Below are 18,075 nucleotides of genomic sequence, written 5' to 3'. Positions count from 1 at the left end.
CAGAGACTCCATTACTTGAAGGACTACCAGCACACTACTGTTTAAAATTTTCCCGAACTGAAGTGAAAAAATACTTAGGTCATTGGCATTGAATTATTTGGTAAACAAAAAAGGACAAACAGAAAATGTTGTATTATCCTGGCTCTTCAAGCCTTCTCAAATGGAGAGATCCCTTTCATAGGATGCCCAAGCTTCAATGAATGCCCTGTGGGCAATGTTTATTAGTATGAACAGCGAGGCAGTCAAAATCAGTTGTGTACTTAACATGAGCGCTGATAATGGTAAATAATTTGCAGGATGTAAGAATGCATGTATATCAGGTGATAAAATTAAGGCGCTAAAGAAGGAAGGGTGGCAGAAAAGTAGCTTTAAGTGAAGGAAGAGAAGAATTTAGGATGCATGAAAAAGCAAGTCTGAGGGGAAACGAAAGAAAGTTGTTTCCAGCCAAGAAAGTAGCATAACAAGCAACTTTTAGGGAAGGAAGCAAAAAAATCTCAGTATGAAAATGTGATAAAACATAGAAAAATGTTAATCTAACTTACCATTATACAAAGTCGCAACATGATCCAAATGATACCATAAATGAGGGGTTTGCAATTTTCATGTTTTCTTTTCATAACAATCTCTATGACTTAGTAGTATCATCTGTGAAAAATCTGCCTTCTTTGATGTGCCTTCAATTTGATATACAAGAAACCACAGCATCTGAGGTATCATAACCAATCAAAGCCTGCAGCCCGAAGAAACCCACATCACTCGTAATCATGTACTATAGTACTAAATATGTACAGTTTGGAAATATGTATTGTTAAAATTGTATAATGTTGCAATAGTCCCCCCTAAAAAATAGTTCAACACCCTTGTTGAAAAATAATTACAAACACTGAAGACGAGGGCTGCACAATCACCGTAATAGAGTCTTAATTTTAGTTTTCCACATGTTTACATGACAAAAGCCTCTGTTTTTCTCACCCTAATATATTATTTACCTGTGTGAAATGGCGTTGAGTTTCTCACCTGAATTCTAATATATACTGTACCTTGCTAACTGTCAATTGAGACCCATTTTAAACGATCCGATTGTTAAAAAAATTGAATAATGACTGGAATAACTGAAAATGACATTTTAACTGCTAATTGATTAAAATTTGCTTAAAATGAAATAATGTGCTTGGTTCTAAATAGGCTTAATTTTTTTCATTGGTTTACTCTTAGCAAGTAAGTTAGCTGTGTTGCCATGTCCTGAGTGAAATTGTCTTCGCTATTATTTACTTTATTTATTTTAGTTTTTATTATTATTATTTTATTATTATTATTATTATGTACATATCAAGCCTTGTTTATATACTGCTTGTTTAAAAAAAGGAAATAGACATGTTTGACCAAACATGATGAATAACTGTCTCAAACACACCCGATTCAAATTATGTTCAAGCTCCTGCTGAACTTGCTAATAAGCTAATCATTTAAATCAGGTTGTGGGGGGAGAAAACCTTAAAACATGCAGGATACGGGCCCTCGAAGACTGGAATTCCTTAGCAGCACACCACTTTCCTCCTCCTCTTCCAAATTTCTCCACATAAATGTTAGTCTTTCAGATGAAGCCAGCCTATATGGAGCACTTAAGCACCGCTGGCTAGCGACTCATTTACGTTAGATGCAGTGATTGGTAAGACCAAGCCACAGGTGGCATCTGTCAATGCCACCATGATTAAGTCATTTGTTAGTGGCCTGAATTCGCGATTGAAAATAAAAGTGTACCAGGGCATCTGTATCCATATATTATTCGGTAAACTAAGGTGGACTCCTCACCATACTTCTAGCGTGTCTTACTGTTTTTTGACGTCTACACTAAAAAGCCGATCTCCAGGCCAAGTAAAAATGTCTCGAGCATTTTTTTTTTTAACCGAGGTATTCAAATTACTCGAGGAATCGTTTCAGCCCTATCTTGATCGCATTGAAAGATGTTAGGAGATTAGTGATCTAACCTACCGACTTGAGGTCATTTTTTTTTTTCCGTGAAATCTTAATGAATTTCAAATCTTATGACTTTCAGCGCATCTGTCTAATTTGTGTGTACATAAAACATGCACTCAGGGCATTTTTCTGGCCTGTCCAAAAATCGTCTTGCCTGAGTGTTAGCTGCATAAAAATGGCATTAGTTGAGGAGTTTGAGGTCATACGCACTCATGCCACAGTAGAGGCTAAGTATCTCTGGCCACAAGGACAGAGTCTCTCTTGTGTGTCGATGCTGAGGTGTGACATCAGTAGTTAGTTTTGTAATGATCCAATACGCATCACCGTGTCAGATGACAGCCAGTAGCTTTCATTGGGGCGCTATGTGGGTTGCCTCTCGGTTTTAACGTCAATGTGAGCTTTGTGTTGACACTTGCCCTCAGATTTCTTGGTGGAGCATTTTTCATTTGCGTAAGAGAAAAGCTCAAAGCCACAAGGCCACAACAGCACTCACTGTTCTCAACCCAAGTTGTCATCGCTATCTTTTTCTTTTCATCTCTCCTGCTTTGTTTCTCTTCACAGCAAACAGCCTTGCACTGGTCAGCGTTTTATAACCGGCCGGAGCACGTTCGCCTACTCATCAAGCACGACTCCAACATCGGCATCCCCGACAGCGAGGGCAAGATCCCCTTGCACTGGGCCGCCCACAGCCAGGAAGCCAGCGCCACCCAAACTGTCCGCTGTATACTGGTACACCTCACTCATAAAGTTATGGTGGCATATCTGTTTTAATAAGGAAGAAAGAGTCAAGTAAAAATTTTGTGCATTTTCTTTAAACCAAACACAATGCCAATGTGTATATTACAGTACTGTATATAAATACGTACCGTATACTCAGACCAATATTTGCCTAAATGTCGCAAAGGATTTGCATTTTTCTATTGTTTCCACTTGTTGTTGACTAAGCACTTACTTTCATACACTTTTTCTACAGTTTCATTTGTTGGGCTGCTTAGAAATGAAAATAGGACAGCATTTGTGCATTTGATTCAAAACAAAATTATTTAGCCAGAGCGTCCCATATCACATAACAGTAAAATGCTTTAAAAAAAATCTTATGATTCTACTTATCTTCCACAAAATAGTGAGAATACACTGTTTTCAGTCCATGTGTTTCATCACCGGTGACTTAGTTCCTTTTTTTCATGTACATTGATGGAGTCTAAAAATAACAATAAGTATTCTAAAGAAGCTTCTTTTCACATCCTTGTTTGACCTATTGTTGCGCCCATGAGCAGTGCATGTGTGTATCATTGTGAAGCGGTTACTGAAGATAAAAAACAAAAAAGAATGGAAGTAACATCACTTCAGCTTTTACATTTGCTCACGAGCCTGGAAGACCCATAAAATGGCGACCGAGCTGATTGAAACGGTTCTGTGTCATCGTGTGAATGCAATCTATTGGTTAATTTAATTGTATTTCAATGATAATTGATACATTTCAAACCACTCTTTGCTGTCTTGTGCGTATGAAGGAAGCAGCACCCACAGAGTCCCTGCTAAACTGGCAGGACTATGAGGGTCGGACGCCATTGCACTTCGCCGTCGCCGACGGTAACGAGGCAGTGGTGGAGGTGCTGACGTCCTACGAGGGCTGTAACGTGACCGCGTACGACAACCTCTTCAGGACACCGCTCCACTGGGCCGCCCTGCTCGGTAAGTTGACGCACATCGCACGCGGCTTTTTACGAGGTGCGCTGCATTTTCTTGTTCTTCAAAATTGCAGCTTGCCAGTTTAACTTGGCATGGCGCGCCACTTCAAAAGCAAAATGTCACTTATCACCCACAGTTTTATCTTTTTAGGTTTGTAGGTCTCACAAGGTCACTCTCAAAGATTCTATTGTCAGTGATTATGTGTGAAATAGAAATTAATACTCTGACTTTGGTTTCAGATAAAACAGACAATTTTATACAATGGATGTACATAGAAACACCAGTTAAATTACCGGTAGCTGCTTTTTGTAATGTATAAGGCCGCATTGAATGATGACTAATGTAACTTCATTCATCGATTCGTTTAACTGTACTAACTATGCTGTAAAACACAGATGACACTCTAAAGTGATTACATAAACAAAAATGTTGTGTTCATTAGATAACCTTTGGTTGGTGTGGTTACTTTATTCCGCATGTTTGCAATTACTTCTCAAGGCTTCCTCTTAAATTTCATCTAATACAATAATTTTATGGTGAGTTTGATGATAAATTATTGAACACTTTGAGGTTGTCTAGAAGGATTAGGAATATAGTGGTGTGAAGTGGAATTTGAACATTATCTGTGTGCCTCTTTTTTTGTTATGAATATGTATTCACAGGTCATGCTAGAATTGTTCACCTGCTGCTGGAGAGGAACACGTCAGGCACCATTCCCTCCGATAGCCAGGGAGCGACACCCCTGCATTACGGAGCACAGAGCAACAACGCTGTGAGTCATGCACATAGCACCCCATACATTTTTAGAACAAAGTGTAATATCACACTGTATTACTTTTTTTGTACTGACCCATTTATTTACCCTTTATTTAACTCAAAGTAAATTAGGGAACCTCTCAATTGATCAATTTTTTTTTGCATTTACGTTAAAAAAAATCCGCCATGGTCAACTTTAATAAAAGTAGAGTGAATATATATACAGTGGTACCTCGGTACTCGACCATAATCCGTTCTGAGGTGGTGGTCGAGCACCGATTTGTTCGAACACCGAAAGCAATTTTCCCATAAGAAATAATGGAAAGTATGTGTGCACAAGTAAATGTGCACAAGCAGTACATGATAAAGATAAAGATAAATAAAGCATTATAAACCGTTTTGTATAATTTACTTACGTTTTGGAGAGTGGTTGATGGCATACAGGAATGGATGTGGAGAGGACGGGAGGGAGTTACTCCTTCCATGATGACGCTAGCTAACTGCGACGCGAGGTACACCGCGTTCATATTTTGCTATAATTTCCTTCTTCGGTTCAATAGTGGTCCTCATTGTTTTCCTCTTTGCCTTCCCCTTATCACTGTCTTTCTTTGGACCCATTATTAAGGGCTAGAGCAACACGAAAAAGTTTAAATCCGGGAAGAAATACTCGAACAAACGTCTTACTCCGCTGGCGGTCTGAATTGAACTGGCGCTTACCCGCTGGCCGAGAAGGGCCGAGGAGCGCGTTCGGGTCGGCTCGGCTCGGCTCGGCTCGGCTCGGATCGGCTCGGCTCGGCTCGGCTCGGCTAGTCGAGCACCGAAAATCTGTTTGAGGTCCGATGCATTATCTACTTGAATTTTTTGGTCGAGCACCGATTTGGTCGAGTATAGAGGCGGTCGAGTACCGAGGTACCACTGTATATATATATACAGTCTTTGTAAGAAGGAGCTTGCTTACCTCAACTTTAGCCTACTGCATAAATTGTAGCCGCAGCTAACATTAGCAACAAAGATGCTTATATGGTGAGCCATAGCAAAGCTCTTTGCGCTAAACTAGACCCAACTAAACTTAAGAACATTTGAGCAAGTCTGTGACAGACTAAATGGGCAATGTTTTATTTTAATGTTAATTTAATTATTTGACAATTGACTAAAGGAAACAGTGGTATTCTTCCTGATGGCCAAAACTAAAAGTTCCTGCAAACACGGGAAGTGTCAAATGCAACAGAAGGTAAATAGTGAAGCCTCTATCCACACTGGCGAGTGTCCTAAAAGGTTGGAGTTTTTTAATCACCTCATGGTTTGTTCAAGGTCACCAGAATTCACTAAAATGTTGCAAGAGGTCTCCAAAATGTCTTCAGAGGTCGCCAGACTTTTGCCTGAACCCTGTTGCAATTTTGCAACTAGAGCAATGCCTGGAAACCTATGGCAACATTTTGGCGACCTCTGGCCATCTTGAACGAACCATGGAGGAGGATCAAAAGGGCCACCACCTTCACGGATGCTTGCCAATGGTCGTTCTTTAGTGGGGTGCTAGCTTTTCAACTGCATCTGTTAAGATCTGTTAAAGAGAATACATGACTGAAACCACTTTTTTGTTGTATGTCAATCTTTAGATCTACCACACTAATAGAATACAGTACATCTCTTTTCAGAAATGTTTTGGTGAGATTAAATAGAGATTACGGTAATCCGATCAATTAATTACAGATCTTAACATGTCATTTTTCTCTATCGATCAGAAGAACTATTGCAAACATAGAATAAAACAACAAGCTCAGAAATGTTCCTCTTGTGATCTGTAGGGAGGTTCTCCTGCACTTGAAGACCTACATGTGTTCATTCGGCCTCTTAAAAAATTTTGTGACTTGTGTGATTTTGCTACAGTTGTGGAACAGATAAAACTACATTTGAAAATTGACCCCTGAAATACTGGGTTCAGTTTTACTTTTCATTTGGCTTCTTCAATTCCATTGAACTTATGACAATTATTTTCAAGTGTTTTTTGCATGGTTTCAAGTGCGCACTTACCAGATTTCTGTGATATTCTTTCAAATTGGTACATGTACAAAGCAGAAAACGTGATTGAAAAGTATTAATAATAATAATAATGCATCACTTATTTATCACACTTTACTGGACACTTAAGGATGCTTTGTAATGAATGCATTATTCATGCACTCACACATTCAAACACTGGTGGTGGTAAGCTAAATGATATACAGTAGCTGCAGCTGCCCTGGGGCAGGCCGAGGGAAGCGTGGCTGCCGTTTTGCGCCTAAGGCTCTTCCCTTGGAGACAAGGTGGATGGCGTGCCTTGCCCAAGGATACAATGACCGCAGAAGTTGAGCAGCTGACACTTTGGTTACTGGACAACCTGCTCTACCACCTGAACCACAACCACCCTAACTGGGTAAACAACATGTAAAAGTGAACTGCACTGAAATCCGGGTAAAAATACAAAGAGAACAATTAGGGTTGTTTTTTTTTTCATTTCATTCACAATGGAATCACGCATTTTCCATCATCGTCGTCATCAATTTTGATTAGACCCAATGTTTTTAGTTCTTTATTCATCTTGAAATTTCTTTCCAGTTAATCACTCCACAAAACATTTTTTCTCTCTCTCTATGTGAATAGGAGACAGTACGTGTGTTTCTTTCCCACCCATCAGTGAAGGATGAGCCTGATCTGGAGGGCAGGACGGCCTTCATGTGGGCCGCCGGGAAGGGCAGCGATGATGTTATCCGTACCATGTTGGCCCTCACGCCTCACATTGACATCAACATGGCCGACAAGTACGGCGGCACCGGTGAGCCCGGCCAAAATAAGACGAGGTCCCGGCTATGTGCTTACATGTGGCGTAAATGAGCCCTAACATACTTTACGCAGCTTTTCCCATGTTGGCTTTGCTTGTCAAGTGTGCTGCCCGTGGCTCCTCAGAGGCGAGGCATTGTGATGTCAAAGGGTATTTCCCTGAAGACGGCTGAGAGAGGAAAGCTGATAGCGTCAGCAAAATTAGTGTCAGTTGGCCGTATAGACTCCTGCCACTGCCGGCACTCTCCTCTTACACACTCACACATGAACACACTTGGGACATGTCGGCCCCAGTCCTCACGCCAAGGGGCCCCTTGGATGTATAATCGCCATGCCCAGTTTGCCCATTATTGTTTATGTACGCATTCGAAAACTATGCGTATGGATCCTTACAATATGTTTTCTGCTTGTTGAGCTTGACTGTACAGTTAGTTTTTGCTCTGGCCTAACAAGCAATATGATATAATATAAGAGGTTGGAATGTAGAATGGTACAGCTACACAATGACCCCCCGTAATTTACAGGTAGTTATTTCAATTAGTTCCAGTAGCAGTTAAACATTTGGAGATGCCTTAAAATTCAAATGGTCTCAAACACAGTACAAGGTAAAGAAATTCAAGCTATTAACTGTTAAGAATTCACAGCCATGGATCGTAAGTCATTCCAGGTTATAAAGCACCATCCACAGCAAAAACTGATTGGGAAAATACCAAAATATGCAAAGCTATTATTTTGGCAAAAGGTGCCTGCTTTGCACTCTGAAAACAGTTGGCCCGATAATGGGTTAAAAAAAATCCCATCAAAATACTGCATTTATGTCAAATTGACCTAATTTTACCCAATTTCTGAGGTTGGCTTATCAATTGTTTTGGTGTTTTTTTGTGTAAATGATGCCAGAAAATTGAGTCAAATTTACCAAAACATTTGGTCAGTCCTTTTTTGACTGTGACTTTTTTGAGTGTGAAGAATAAAAATGCTAAAACATTCTGTTTTGATTAACATTATATTTTTGTTCACCAAATAATTCCATTAATATTTGTTCATGATGTTGATGACTTAATTCCAGTAATCTACACTTCAGGTAGTTATTAAATACATTAATGGGACAAGACTATTGGAGCGGGTTTGCACACTTTTGACTGATATTGTACACGAGTCGAAAATAATAGTTATGATGCTTTACAGTTGGGCATCACAACAAATTACAGCCAGAATAATAAACACATTATTAATCAATAAAATTACTCAAAACTCAATTCAACTATTCAAAAACACTTTAAAACGATCACCATTGCATACAGACTGCGGTTCATGGAGCAAAAATTGTCACGCACTGAAAGAAATTTGGACCTCCATCTCCTTAAGAAAATGTATTGCAATTCAATGTGTCAAACATCAATTAGTTAAAAAAACATATTCATTTTTTGCATTTGTTTTAACTACTTGATAACTTGATCCAATTAGTTGCAATATATTTTCTAAGTAGAGTGGCTCCAAAATTTGGTCAGTGTACAACTGAGGCAAATTAAAAATAAAAACATAAAACAGTAAACATCACAAAACACCACAACAATGCTGAGATGTGTTTTAAAGATGGCCAGACAAACTCAGCATTCTTTTCATTGTAAAAGGCAGATGACTGCCCTATTATTCTCACTGTTATTATAGAGCATAGTTAGTGGTAATATTGTTGTGGATGTAATTCTAGTGCTGCATTATAGTGAGGCGTGTGGCGTCCATTCAACAAGATATCATAATGTTAGTGCTGCTGTTGTCCAAACAGCGCTGCATGCAGCCTCCCTGTCAGGCCACGTGAGCACCGTCAAATTGCTGTTGGAGAGGGGAGCCATGGTGGACTCGCTGGATGTCATGAAGCACACGCCGCTGTTTCGTGCCTGCGAGATGGGGCACAGGGACGTGATCCTCACACTCATCAAAGGTGGGTTTCAGAGGTAACATCAATTTGCTCCAGCAATGTTTTTGCAATGTTCCAAAGCTATTTATGTTCTCTGTAGTTTTGTGTCAGATATGTGGTTGCTTACTGTGTTGAATAAAGGCGGCGCACGTGTGGATTTAGTGGATGTGGACGGTCACACTGCGCTACACTGGGCAGCACTGGGCGGGAACGCTGAGGTGTGCCAGATCCTGATGGAGAATGGGATCAGCCCCAATGTACAGGTGAGGTTTTAAGCGCCTCGTAGTGCTAGAACTCTAAACAGGTGACCCACGATTTTGCTAGCGGGATTTCAAAATATTGTGTTTTGGATTAAGTTTGTTTAGGAATACAATTTTTTTTTTTTTCTCTCTCCCTGTACCCTCTTGCGCTAGTCTACAGCAGGGGTGCTCAATGAATCGATGGCGGTCGACCAGAGGACCGCCAAGCTATTGTTGGTTGCTCGCATGACATCGCATTACGTGGAAAAAAAATTCTCAGCCAAAGAAAAAAAAAAAGAACATAAATCGAGGAAAAATAAGAACAGAGTGATGTTTACTTTGAATGCTGCTCACTCTGAGATTATCAAGGAGTAGACCGTTGTCCTTGCTTTTGGAAGGAAATCAAAGTGTCCCAAGGCTGTTTGTGTCATACATTACTTGATATCCTACAGTTTATTTTTGAAGCATTTGCTGGTTTTCCCACAAGGTTTGCCTTGTCTCATAGTTACTTCCTGGTAAATGTGTCTATCCTGCCTTTGTCATTTTACTTTGCCTGAAAGGAGAAGCAATGAGTACTGTAAGCTGGGCGAGTCTCTCACTGCAGTTCAACAAATATATGAACGTGAGTGACATAGCCCAGATGTTGATTCATTCGTATGTTGTTTACTAGCCTGTGATAATACTAAAAATTGTTCGGTGATCCCACAGCAAAAGAGGATGTATTCATTTATTATATACAGTAGATGCTTGCTGTATTTGCTGCCCATCACTGGTTACTGTGATATCAACAGTGGTTCCTTACAAATATTCTGGAGTCCCAGCCACCCCCCTTTGTGCAGTCCCCTCCTCCCCAAATGTTGATTGCGGGATGTAGGCTGCTGGATAAGTAGATCAAAAAAGTTTAGGCACCCCTGGTCTACTGTATACACTTTTCATGTGCAATTATTTCAAAGACACGATGTAATGAGACCAAATGTAAGAGAAAATGCCTGCCTTTAATAACATAATTATGCTTTTTATTAGCACTTGCAGCCTATGTTTGTTTTTGCGGTTGTGGTTTGCTGCTGCATCATACTGAGAGCTGTTTCTAATATATCTCATATAGTTTCAAAATAAGATCATCAAAATATTTGGTTGGTGTGTAACATTATCGACAATATATACAATGTGATTTAATAATCATTTAAATCATTGAAAAAACTCTCTATTGCACATTTCAATGAGCAGTATGATTCAATCTCGCTGGCAGGATCAAGCCCGCAGAACTCCCTTGCAGTGTGCTGCTTATGGTGGCTACATCACATGCATGGCTGTCCTGATGGAGAAAAATGCCGATCCAAACATACAGGACAAGGAGGTAGGAATCTGTTGCCATATAGTCATACCATATCTTGATCAAGTGTAATAAAAAATAAAAAAACACGCACATTCTGGTTAATTTTGAACAGTTTGAAAAGCTGGCATTGTTGCCCAAAACATACTGGCCCTATGAAAGAAAGCAAACAAAATAGAAAGAAAAAGAAAATCTGAGGTAAATCGAGGACACTTTAAAGGATGGCTGCTGTGTTCTGCCTTAACACGTTTATTTAAATTGATGATAGTTTAATTCTGAATGCTGCTACATCCTCAGTTCTTATGCAGCCACTTTATATCAGTTGTTGTTTTTTTTTTACTTCACCTTTTGAAATGAGTTGTTCTAGGTCACATTATTGGTATAAAATTGGTATGAAATCCTTGGTCTCATTTTTATACCACAAGAATGTGGCATTTGAACACAAGTGTGTGTGTTTTTTTATTGTTGATGTTGGGTTTCAACAGTGATGTTAAAAGGGATGTCAACCCCCAAATGTTCTTTTCAATAAAATGTTATTTGCGGGCCCACTAGTCTAAACATGGCATTCTTATTAAAAATTGCATTCCGAGAATATGAATCAAACAGCAAAAACCAACCACTTTGATCAATTTTGCGTCTTCTCATTTTCAGCCAACAGCAAGTGGCAAAATCTTCGCCCCCTAAGATGGATAAAAACGACTTGATTTTGCTGCTTAATTCACATTCCATGAATGCAATATTAATCAGAATGGCATGTTTTGACTAAATGGAAGTGCAAAGTATATTAACTTCCACTTTAAATGAGTTACGATTCATGTAGTGGTGGAATCTGTAGGGAATCATAAATCAGTTTGAGGGGTGGCCTTAAGTATTCACAGTATCTCAACTGTTTATTAATTTATTTATTTTCATTTTTCTAGCACAGTATTTGCCTTGGTTCAACAAATGTTGGTAATCAATCGTTTCAGTTTAACATTTAAAACAGTAATCATCAGACAGGTATTTTTTTCTGGTATATAGCCTTCCTGTTGCATTCTCCATTTTTCCCCCCCATTTAAAATTTGCCACTGGTATAACCTAATTTCCACAGGGACGGACTGCTCTCCATTGGTCGTGCAACAACGGCTACCTGGACGCCGTGAAACTGCTGCTGGGCTACAACGCCTTTCCTAACCACATGGAGCACACGGAGGAGAGGCGAGACATTTACGACGCTAATGACAAAGACGTAGCAATCACAAATGTAATGAGACCTTCAAAAAAGGCTGTGTGAGTGACTACGGTGTTCACGCGCAGGTACACGCCGCTGGACTACGCACTGCTGGGGGGCCACAGCGAGGTGACCCAATTCATGCTGGAGCACAGCGCTCTGTCCATCGCTGCCATCCAGGACATCGCCGCCGCCTCCATCCAGGCCGTCTACAAGGGCTACACGGTCCGCAAGGCCTTCAGGGAAAGGAAGCAGCTCCTCATGAGGCATGAGCAGCTACGCAAGGACGCCGCCAAGTGAGAGACAAGCAAACGGCACTCAGTTATACATCTGTCCTTGTCCTATCGTGTTTGTCCGGTCGTCACGGGATGTCTTTGACAATGACACTCTTTGTTGTCACCCTTTCCTAGTATCTGTCTTTCTGAAATCCTTGCACACGCATACGTCTTTTCCTGACATGCTCCTTTGCTCCTTATCATTTACTTACCTGCCACACATTTGTTCTCCACTACAGTGTTTCCCAACCTTTGTTGAGCCCAGGCAAAGATTTTAAGTTGGAAAACTCTCACCATAAAATAAAAATGTTACAAAAAGTGTAAAACTGAATTAATATTAAGCCGCAATTTTACTCGTTTGGCCAGATTAGTTAGTCAATTTAGCTGGTTAATTGTATCTGTCATCTAGCATAAAAGTGCATGGCACCTTGTATTATTGCCATTCAACTTTATCGGATGGAAATTTGACTAGTTTTGTTGTTTAAATGACAGTGTTCGTTTAGTAAATAGGGCAGATGTCATTTTATGCTGCATGGTGAAGAAAAAGTTAAATAGGAACACGTTAAAACATTTTGGTGAGAAACTCCATGAAGGTGCAGTTATATGAATCCATTTTCAAAGTCATAATTTGTTAAAAAATACGAAGTTCAACATAATTTAAGCATAAATGTGTTGTATATGACATCCATTCAATTACTAGTAACAAATACCAATGACCAGAATTAATGCCCATATAACTTTATTAATTGCAACATTTTACTGTTGCGCCCTGCTTTCATGGGTAATAGGTGTCAGTGAGGCCAGTAAATAGTGAATACTTGCATATAATCAAAATACACTGGAAGTAAATAAATGGTATTTTCGTCATATTATTTGCTTTTTTTTAAATTAATCAGCCAATCAATTTGTAATAATTTTATATTTCCTGCCAAAAATTTACATAGTCTTAAAACAAATCTATTTTGGTTGAATCCTAATTACTACTATACTATACATATGCTGTACATACTATGTTGTGAAAGTGTATGGAGGATTTTTGATGCAGAGATAGCTTTAGTTATATTTTATTCACTCATCAGTGCCTCAGTCTTTTGCAACTTCTAAGTTCAAATGTATTCAGTTTAACAAGTGAAAAATCACTGAACTCAAAATTTGCAATTTCCATTAAATGTGATGCATTCCTTTGTCACAATGCAAGAACAAATGGAGCAGTAACCGGGCAAACTCTTGCGAACAACAAATTCTTTAGTTGTCTAGAGTCTTTAGTTTCAGTATGACCAAGTGAAAATTGTGACCAAGTAAAAATTGTCAATTTTCGATGGTGGCAGTACACCCATGGAAACCTAGTGCAGTAGCTCAGTATTAGGTCTGTGTTTTCCTGTGTTACTTTTCGGATTAGTCTGTATATGTAGTGCTTATACACTGTAAACATTGACATAATTTGTTGCCACTTGAGTCTGAAAACTGCATTTGGTTGTGTTCAGGAAGCGAGAGGAGGAACTGCGGCGAAGAGAAGCCGTGCAGCAAATTTGTGCTGCTACGGCAAAGGAGCAAAAATTGTCTTCTGAGACGACCGAGGAGGAGAAGCTGTCTTTGGTCAACCTGGTGGCGGATTTATCCGTGAAGGACTCAGTGGTGGAAACAAAGAAACCGACTAAACCTGAGAGGAGGAACAAAGAGGAGAGACACAAAGGTAGAGTGAAATAAATTCTTTTCTTGGATCAATTGAATAAGCGATGGAAAAGGTGTGAATGTGATTGTGAATTATTGTTTGTCCCAATACGTGCGCTGCGCTTCACTGGCACCTCTCACCCAAAAGTCAGGATAGAATAGGTTTCCTGCAATTCTAATGAGGATAAGTGATACAAAAATGATTGGATAAGAAATCAATGAACATAATGATCTCCACCAGGCCATAGAAGCAGATCCACAAGGAGCAAAACTGCTGATCTACCTGACACGGCAAGCCCTGCTAGTCAAGGAATATGTGACCGGACCACCAGACTGAAGGAGTCACTCTCACCCAGGCCCTCTTCTACTCAAAAAGTCAAGGAGCAAAGAGATTCCTCATTCACCCCTCCCACGGGCGAAGACCAAACGCCTGCCGTATCTTTGAAGACTGATTTGTCAAAGCAGAGACACCACAAGGTCAAAGATCCTTCTCGACTCATGAGAGGCCCATCAAGAAAACATCGCGCCACGAGTGCGCCACGCGGACATGAGAGAGAGCAGCACAGGAGGAGGCATGAAGCGGCCAGGGTCATCCAGCGAGCATGGAGAAGGTGAGTGGCAAATTTATTGGAGGCACAGGTAAAGAACGCACAAGATCTTGTTTAGTTCGTCAGTGGTCAGCCATTTTGCTTGAAGGCAGAGGTCACCAACATGATACCCACAGAAATATACTAAAAATACAAACTATTTTATGTTCAAACTATTTTTTTTTTGCAGGAATATTTTCTCATTTTGAATTTGATTATTTTCATTTTGTTCCATAAATGCTGGGACGAAGGTAAAAAATAACTGGAAAAGTTGAGGAATGTTATGAAACAAAACACCCAAATAGGTGAACAAGATAATTGGTGAGTATCCCCAAAAGTTCCTGAAATGTTGTGGGTCTGATGAGACAAAGATTGAACTCTTTGCCATGAATGCCAGGAGTCATGTTCGAAAGAACCCCAGCACTGCTCATCACATGACCAATACAATCCCTACGATGCAGCATGGGGGTTGTCAGCAGTGGGAAATTGAAGACTTGTCGGGGTTAATGTTATGTATTTTTTTACATTTATAAAATTTTAAAAACTACAAAAAAAAAAGGGGGGGGGGGGGGGGGGGGGCAAAACATTTTTTCATTATGTGATGTGTCATTATGAGCCTGGACTGTTGAACAACTGGAATTACATCAAGCAAGAACTGTAGAATGACTTCTACCTACAGTGCTTTAATAATCAGTTCCAAGATGCTTATTACGATAAATGTTACAATGTAAACTATCTTCAAAGAGGGTGAAATTGGAGAAAATATATAATTTTTTTCATACGTTTGGTCATTGAGTTGTGTTTATTTGAATACAGTATAGTATAGTATAGTATATTGTCACACATGAGGTTGTACCTCACTTTTGTAGTCATAAAGGCTTTCTATTCTATTCTTTAGAACGGAGCAGGCTGCAGGCTGTACTTTACTCCCAGCACGAGGCCATCACATAGCTGCTGTTTCCATTTATTTTATACAGTGAATGTGCAGCCCATTAAAAAGACTTTGTTGTTTTATCTAACGCACGTGTGTCTGTAGGCTCCTCGCACGCAGGCACACGGCAGGCAAGGCCTGCGAGGGGGCGGAGTTAGATGATTTGAACCACACCCACACCAGGAAGAGGCGGGCAGAGATGCGAACTCCTCATGCGAAACCTGCAGCCAATAAGACATCGGTGCTACAAAATATTTACGGTAAGAGCTGCATCAAATAATTATGCCTGAGGATGCAATACGATCATAATGTTTTCATAATTAGTTCATATTTTGTCTGTAATTAATCTTACAACTAAATTCAAAACACATTTTTACACTGACACTGACATCGCGTGCAAGGCTCAGTAACAACCAATCACAGCTTACCTGGTCTCTGGGTTTGGTCATGTGACGTTTTCAAGCTGAGCTATGTTTGGTTGTTGGTACGGGAGCCCTGAGTACATGATGTGAGTTTCAGTCAACAGTAAGTGGCAAAAAGCATTTTTAATGGTATTAACTTATCCATTGCTAATGAAGTTCCAGTGCTGTTATATTGTGTATGATTATATTATATAATAATATAATATTATATTGCGGCTATAGATGTCAAAGATCCAGTAAATAAGTGAAATGTCAAAAGTCCATTTGAACTAGGCTGGCAGTGAATGACTAAGTGACTTTTGACGTTTTCAATACACAGACAAGTTTGTGATTATCTTCTATTAGTGAATCTACCAAATGAAAACAAAGACACTTTTCATGTTCTTTTGTTATCAACAGTAGGAGAAAAAGTAGGTTGACAAAATTCAGATGTTTCTCCCGTATTTGGACTCTCAAACTCTGTTGATTTCATGTTCAAATTGGGCATTGTTGTCATTTACCGAGAGTTTTGCATCAGTAAAGTTGTTATGCCTTTAAAAAGTTTTACAGGTGATGCAGTACTGTACTGCACACAAGAATAAATAGCTAAATATATAAATATATATATATCAATCAACCCCCCCCCCCCCCCCCCCCCCCCCCCACCTGTACTTAGAACCTCAAAGTCAGAAGCCAAGTTCAAGGAAGCTAGAAACCAGTCTGGCCGTCATCATGGCGTAGAACACTGTAATTGACTACAATGACCCGTGTTAATGTCCTGCGTGGCGCTTGTGTCCACACACTGGCCCAGCTGTCTGTTCGGAACCTTAAGGGCGGGTTTCACCCCGCCCACAGACAGGCTTGACCTTCATCACACATCAGCAGGTGATGATTGGAGAACAGGCCGGAACCTCGCTGCTCCCAAGCATTGCTGGTGGACAAACAGATGCAAAGATGGACATATCTCAGTGTTCTCACCCAACCTGGTGACGTGGATTTTCCTCCCCTCGTTCTCACCTCTCCTCCCTCCTCCGCCGTCGCTCTGACAGTCGCGGCATCGTGAAAAGTTCACAGCTGTCAGGGGGAATGTCAACAGTGTAGAGCGATCCGCTGAACACACACACACGCGCGCTTAACACGCACGTGCATGCCCGTTGCCTCTCCCGCAAAGATTCAGACAGACATTTGACATATGATTCTAGACTAGTTGGCACTGGCTATCATAATTGTGGGACACCTTGATCTAATTGCCTTCCTATAATTTCATCTCGATATCATTTTATCTCAGGGGGAGAGAGAAGGAATGATAACACCACAATGACATCCAGCTTTGACCTTTTTTCTGGAGTGATTCTTTGTAAAGCTTTTCAATTTTGAGGTGTACTTTGGCATTATAGAAGGAAAAGTACAGTAATTAGCGAGCATTATGTTCCAAACCAAACCCCTTCCCAAAAATGAAATCCTTGAAATTGACATACTCTATTTGAATATTTTCTATGCATGTTTTTTTTTATAGCATTTACACCACTTACAAATTGATTATTTATGTAGATTTTTAGAGTGGAAAAATATTGAATTATTCCAACATATAAAGGACGTTTGATAATATGAATGCTGTTTTTTTTTTCTCATTATAATTCAATGAACATTGTGCTGCTCCTTCTGGCGTGCACACCTTGGCCACCCGAAGGCCGTAAAAAAACAAATGATCACAGCTATTCTGTAACCCATTCCTTGCAGAGGATAAAGAATATACACATGTTACGTTGTTACATTGTCTGTCTACCTGTGTTGCTCCGCCCTCTGTGTGTCAATATCCATCCTTCCATTCACTTTCTTAATGTCCTTACAAGGTTCACTGGCTCGCTGGTGCCTATCCCAGCTGTCTTTGGGCAGTAGGCGTGGTACTCCCTGAACTGGTTGCGAGTCAACCGCAGGGTATTCCGATAACTGTTCTTTGAAAGGTTATTGCGCCACAACACCCTTGCTGTGGGTTAAGGCATTGATAACAATTTTGCCCTAAGCTATGGCAGAAATAAAGGCCATAACCACAAGTTATGTGGTTGTTTTGAAAGACAAAACGCCCAGCCGTGTTTTAGTGAAGATGTTAATATTTTTGTTTGCCTTCAAGGAAACTCCGTGGCCATACGGGGACATCCTTCTTTCTGTGGGTCTCACCTGCTCTTGAACGTACCTTTCCGCACACAGAGTCAGAGTAAGTCCATTTGCAAACACTCAGCTGGAGTAAATATGCACTACTCAAAATGAAAG

General features: G+C 40.1%; 1 protein-coding gene across 4 annotated transcripts in view; it reads left to right on the top strand.

Moving 5' to 3' along the window:
* LOC148425370 (inversin-like) overlaps nucleotides 1-18,075 on the top strand; it is a 40,126-nt gene that overhangs the window by 14,123 nt on the left and 7,928 nt on the right. For all 4 annotated transcript variants that reach the window (XM_088410944.1, XM_088410945.1, XM_088410942.1 and 1 more), the window contains exons 6-18: nucleotides 2,539-2,706; nucleotides 3,492-3,672; nucleotides 4,332-4,441; nucleotides 7,066-7,237; nucleotides 9,026-9,181; nucleotides 9,299-9,420; nucleotides 10,646-10,753; nucleotides 11,820-11,926; nucleotides 12,026-12,235; nucleotides 13,699-13,907; nucleotides 14,127-14,496; nucleotides 15,509-15,663; nucleotides 17,936-18,019. In XM_088410944.1, the coding sequence (XP_088267070.1) occupies nucleotides 2,539-2,706; nucleotides 3,492-3,672; nucleotides 4,332-4,441; nucleotides 7,066-7,237; nucleotides 9,026-9,181; nucleotides 9,299-9,420; nucleotides 10,646-10,753; nucleotides 11,820-11,926; nucleotides 12,026-12,235; nucleotides 13,699-13,907; nucleotides 14,127-14,496; nucleotides 15,509-15,663; nucleotides 17,936-18,019 (2,152 nt within the window). The remainder of the gene's footprint in view (nucleotides 1-2,538; nucleotides 2,707-3,491; nucleotides 3,673-4,331; nucleotides 4,442-7,065; nucleotides 7,238-9,025; nucleotides 9,182-9,298; nucleotides 9,421-10,645; nucleotides 10,754-11,819; nucleotides 11,927-12,025; nucleotides 12,236-13,698; nucleotides 13,908-14,126; nucleotides 14,497-15,508; nucleotides 15,664-17,935; nucleotides 18,020-18,075) is intronic.

Source organism: Hippichthys cyanospilos, chromosome 3 (assembly GCF_059441005.1).
Source record: "Hippichthys cyanospilos isolate Australia breed blue-spotted pipefish chromosome 3, RoL_Hcya_1.0, whole genome shotgun sequence".
Taxonomy (NCBI): domain Eukaryota; kingdom Metazoa; phylum Chordata; class Actinopteri; order Syngnathiformes; family Syngnathidae; genus Hippichthys; species Hippichthys cyanospilos.
Note: the sequence above shows the minus strand (reverse complement) of the source record. Positions and strands in the feature narration are given on the sequence as shown.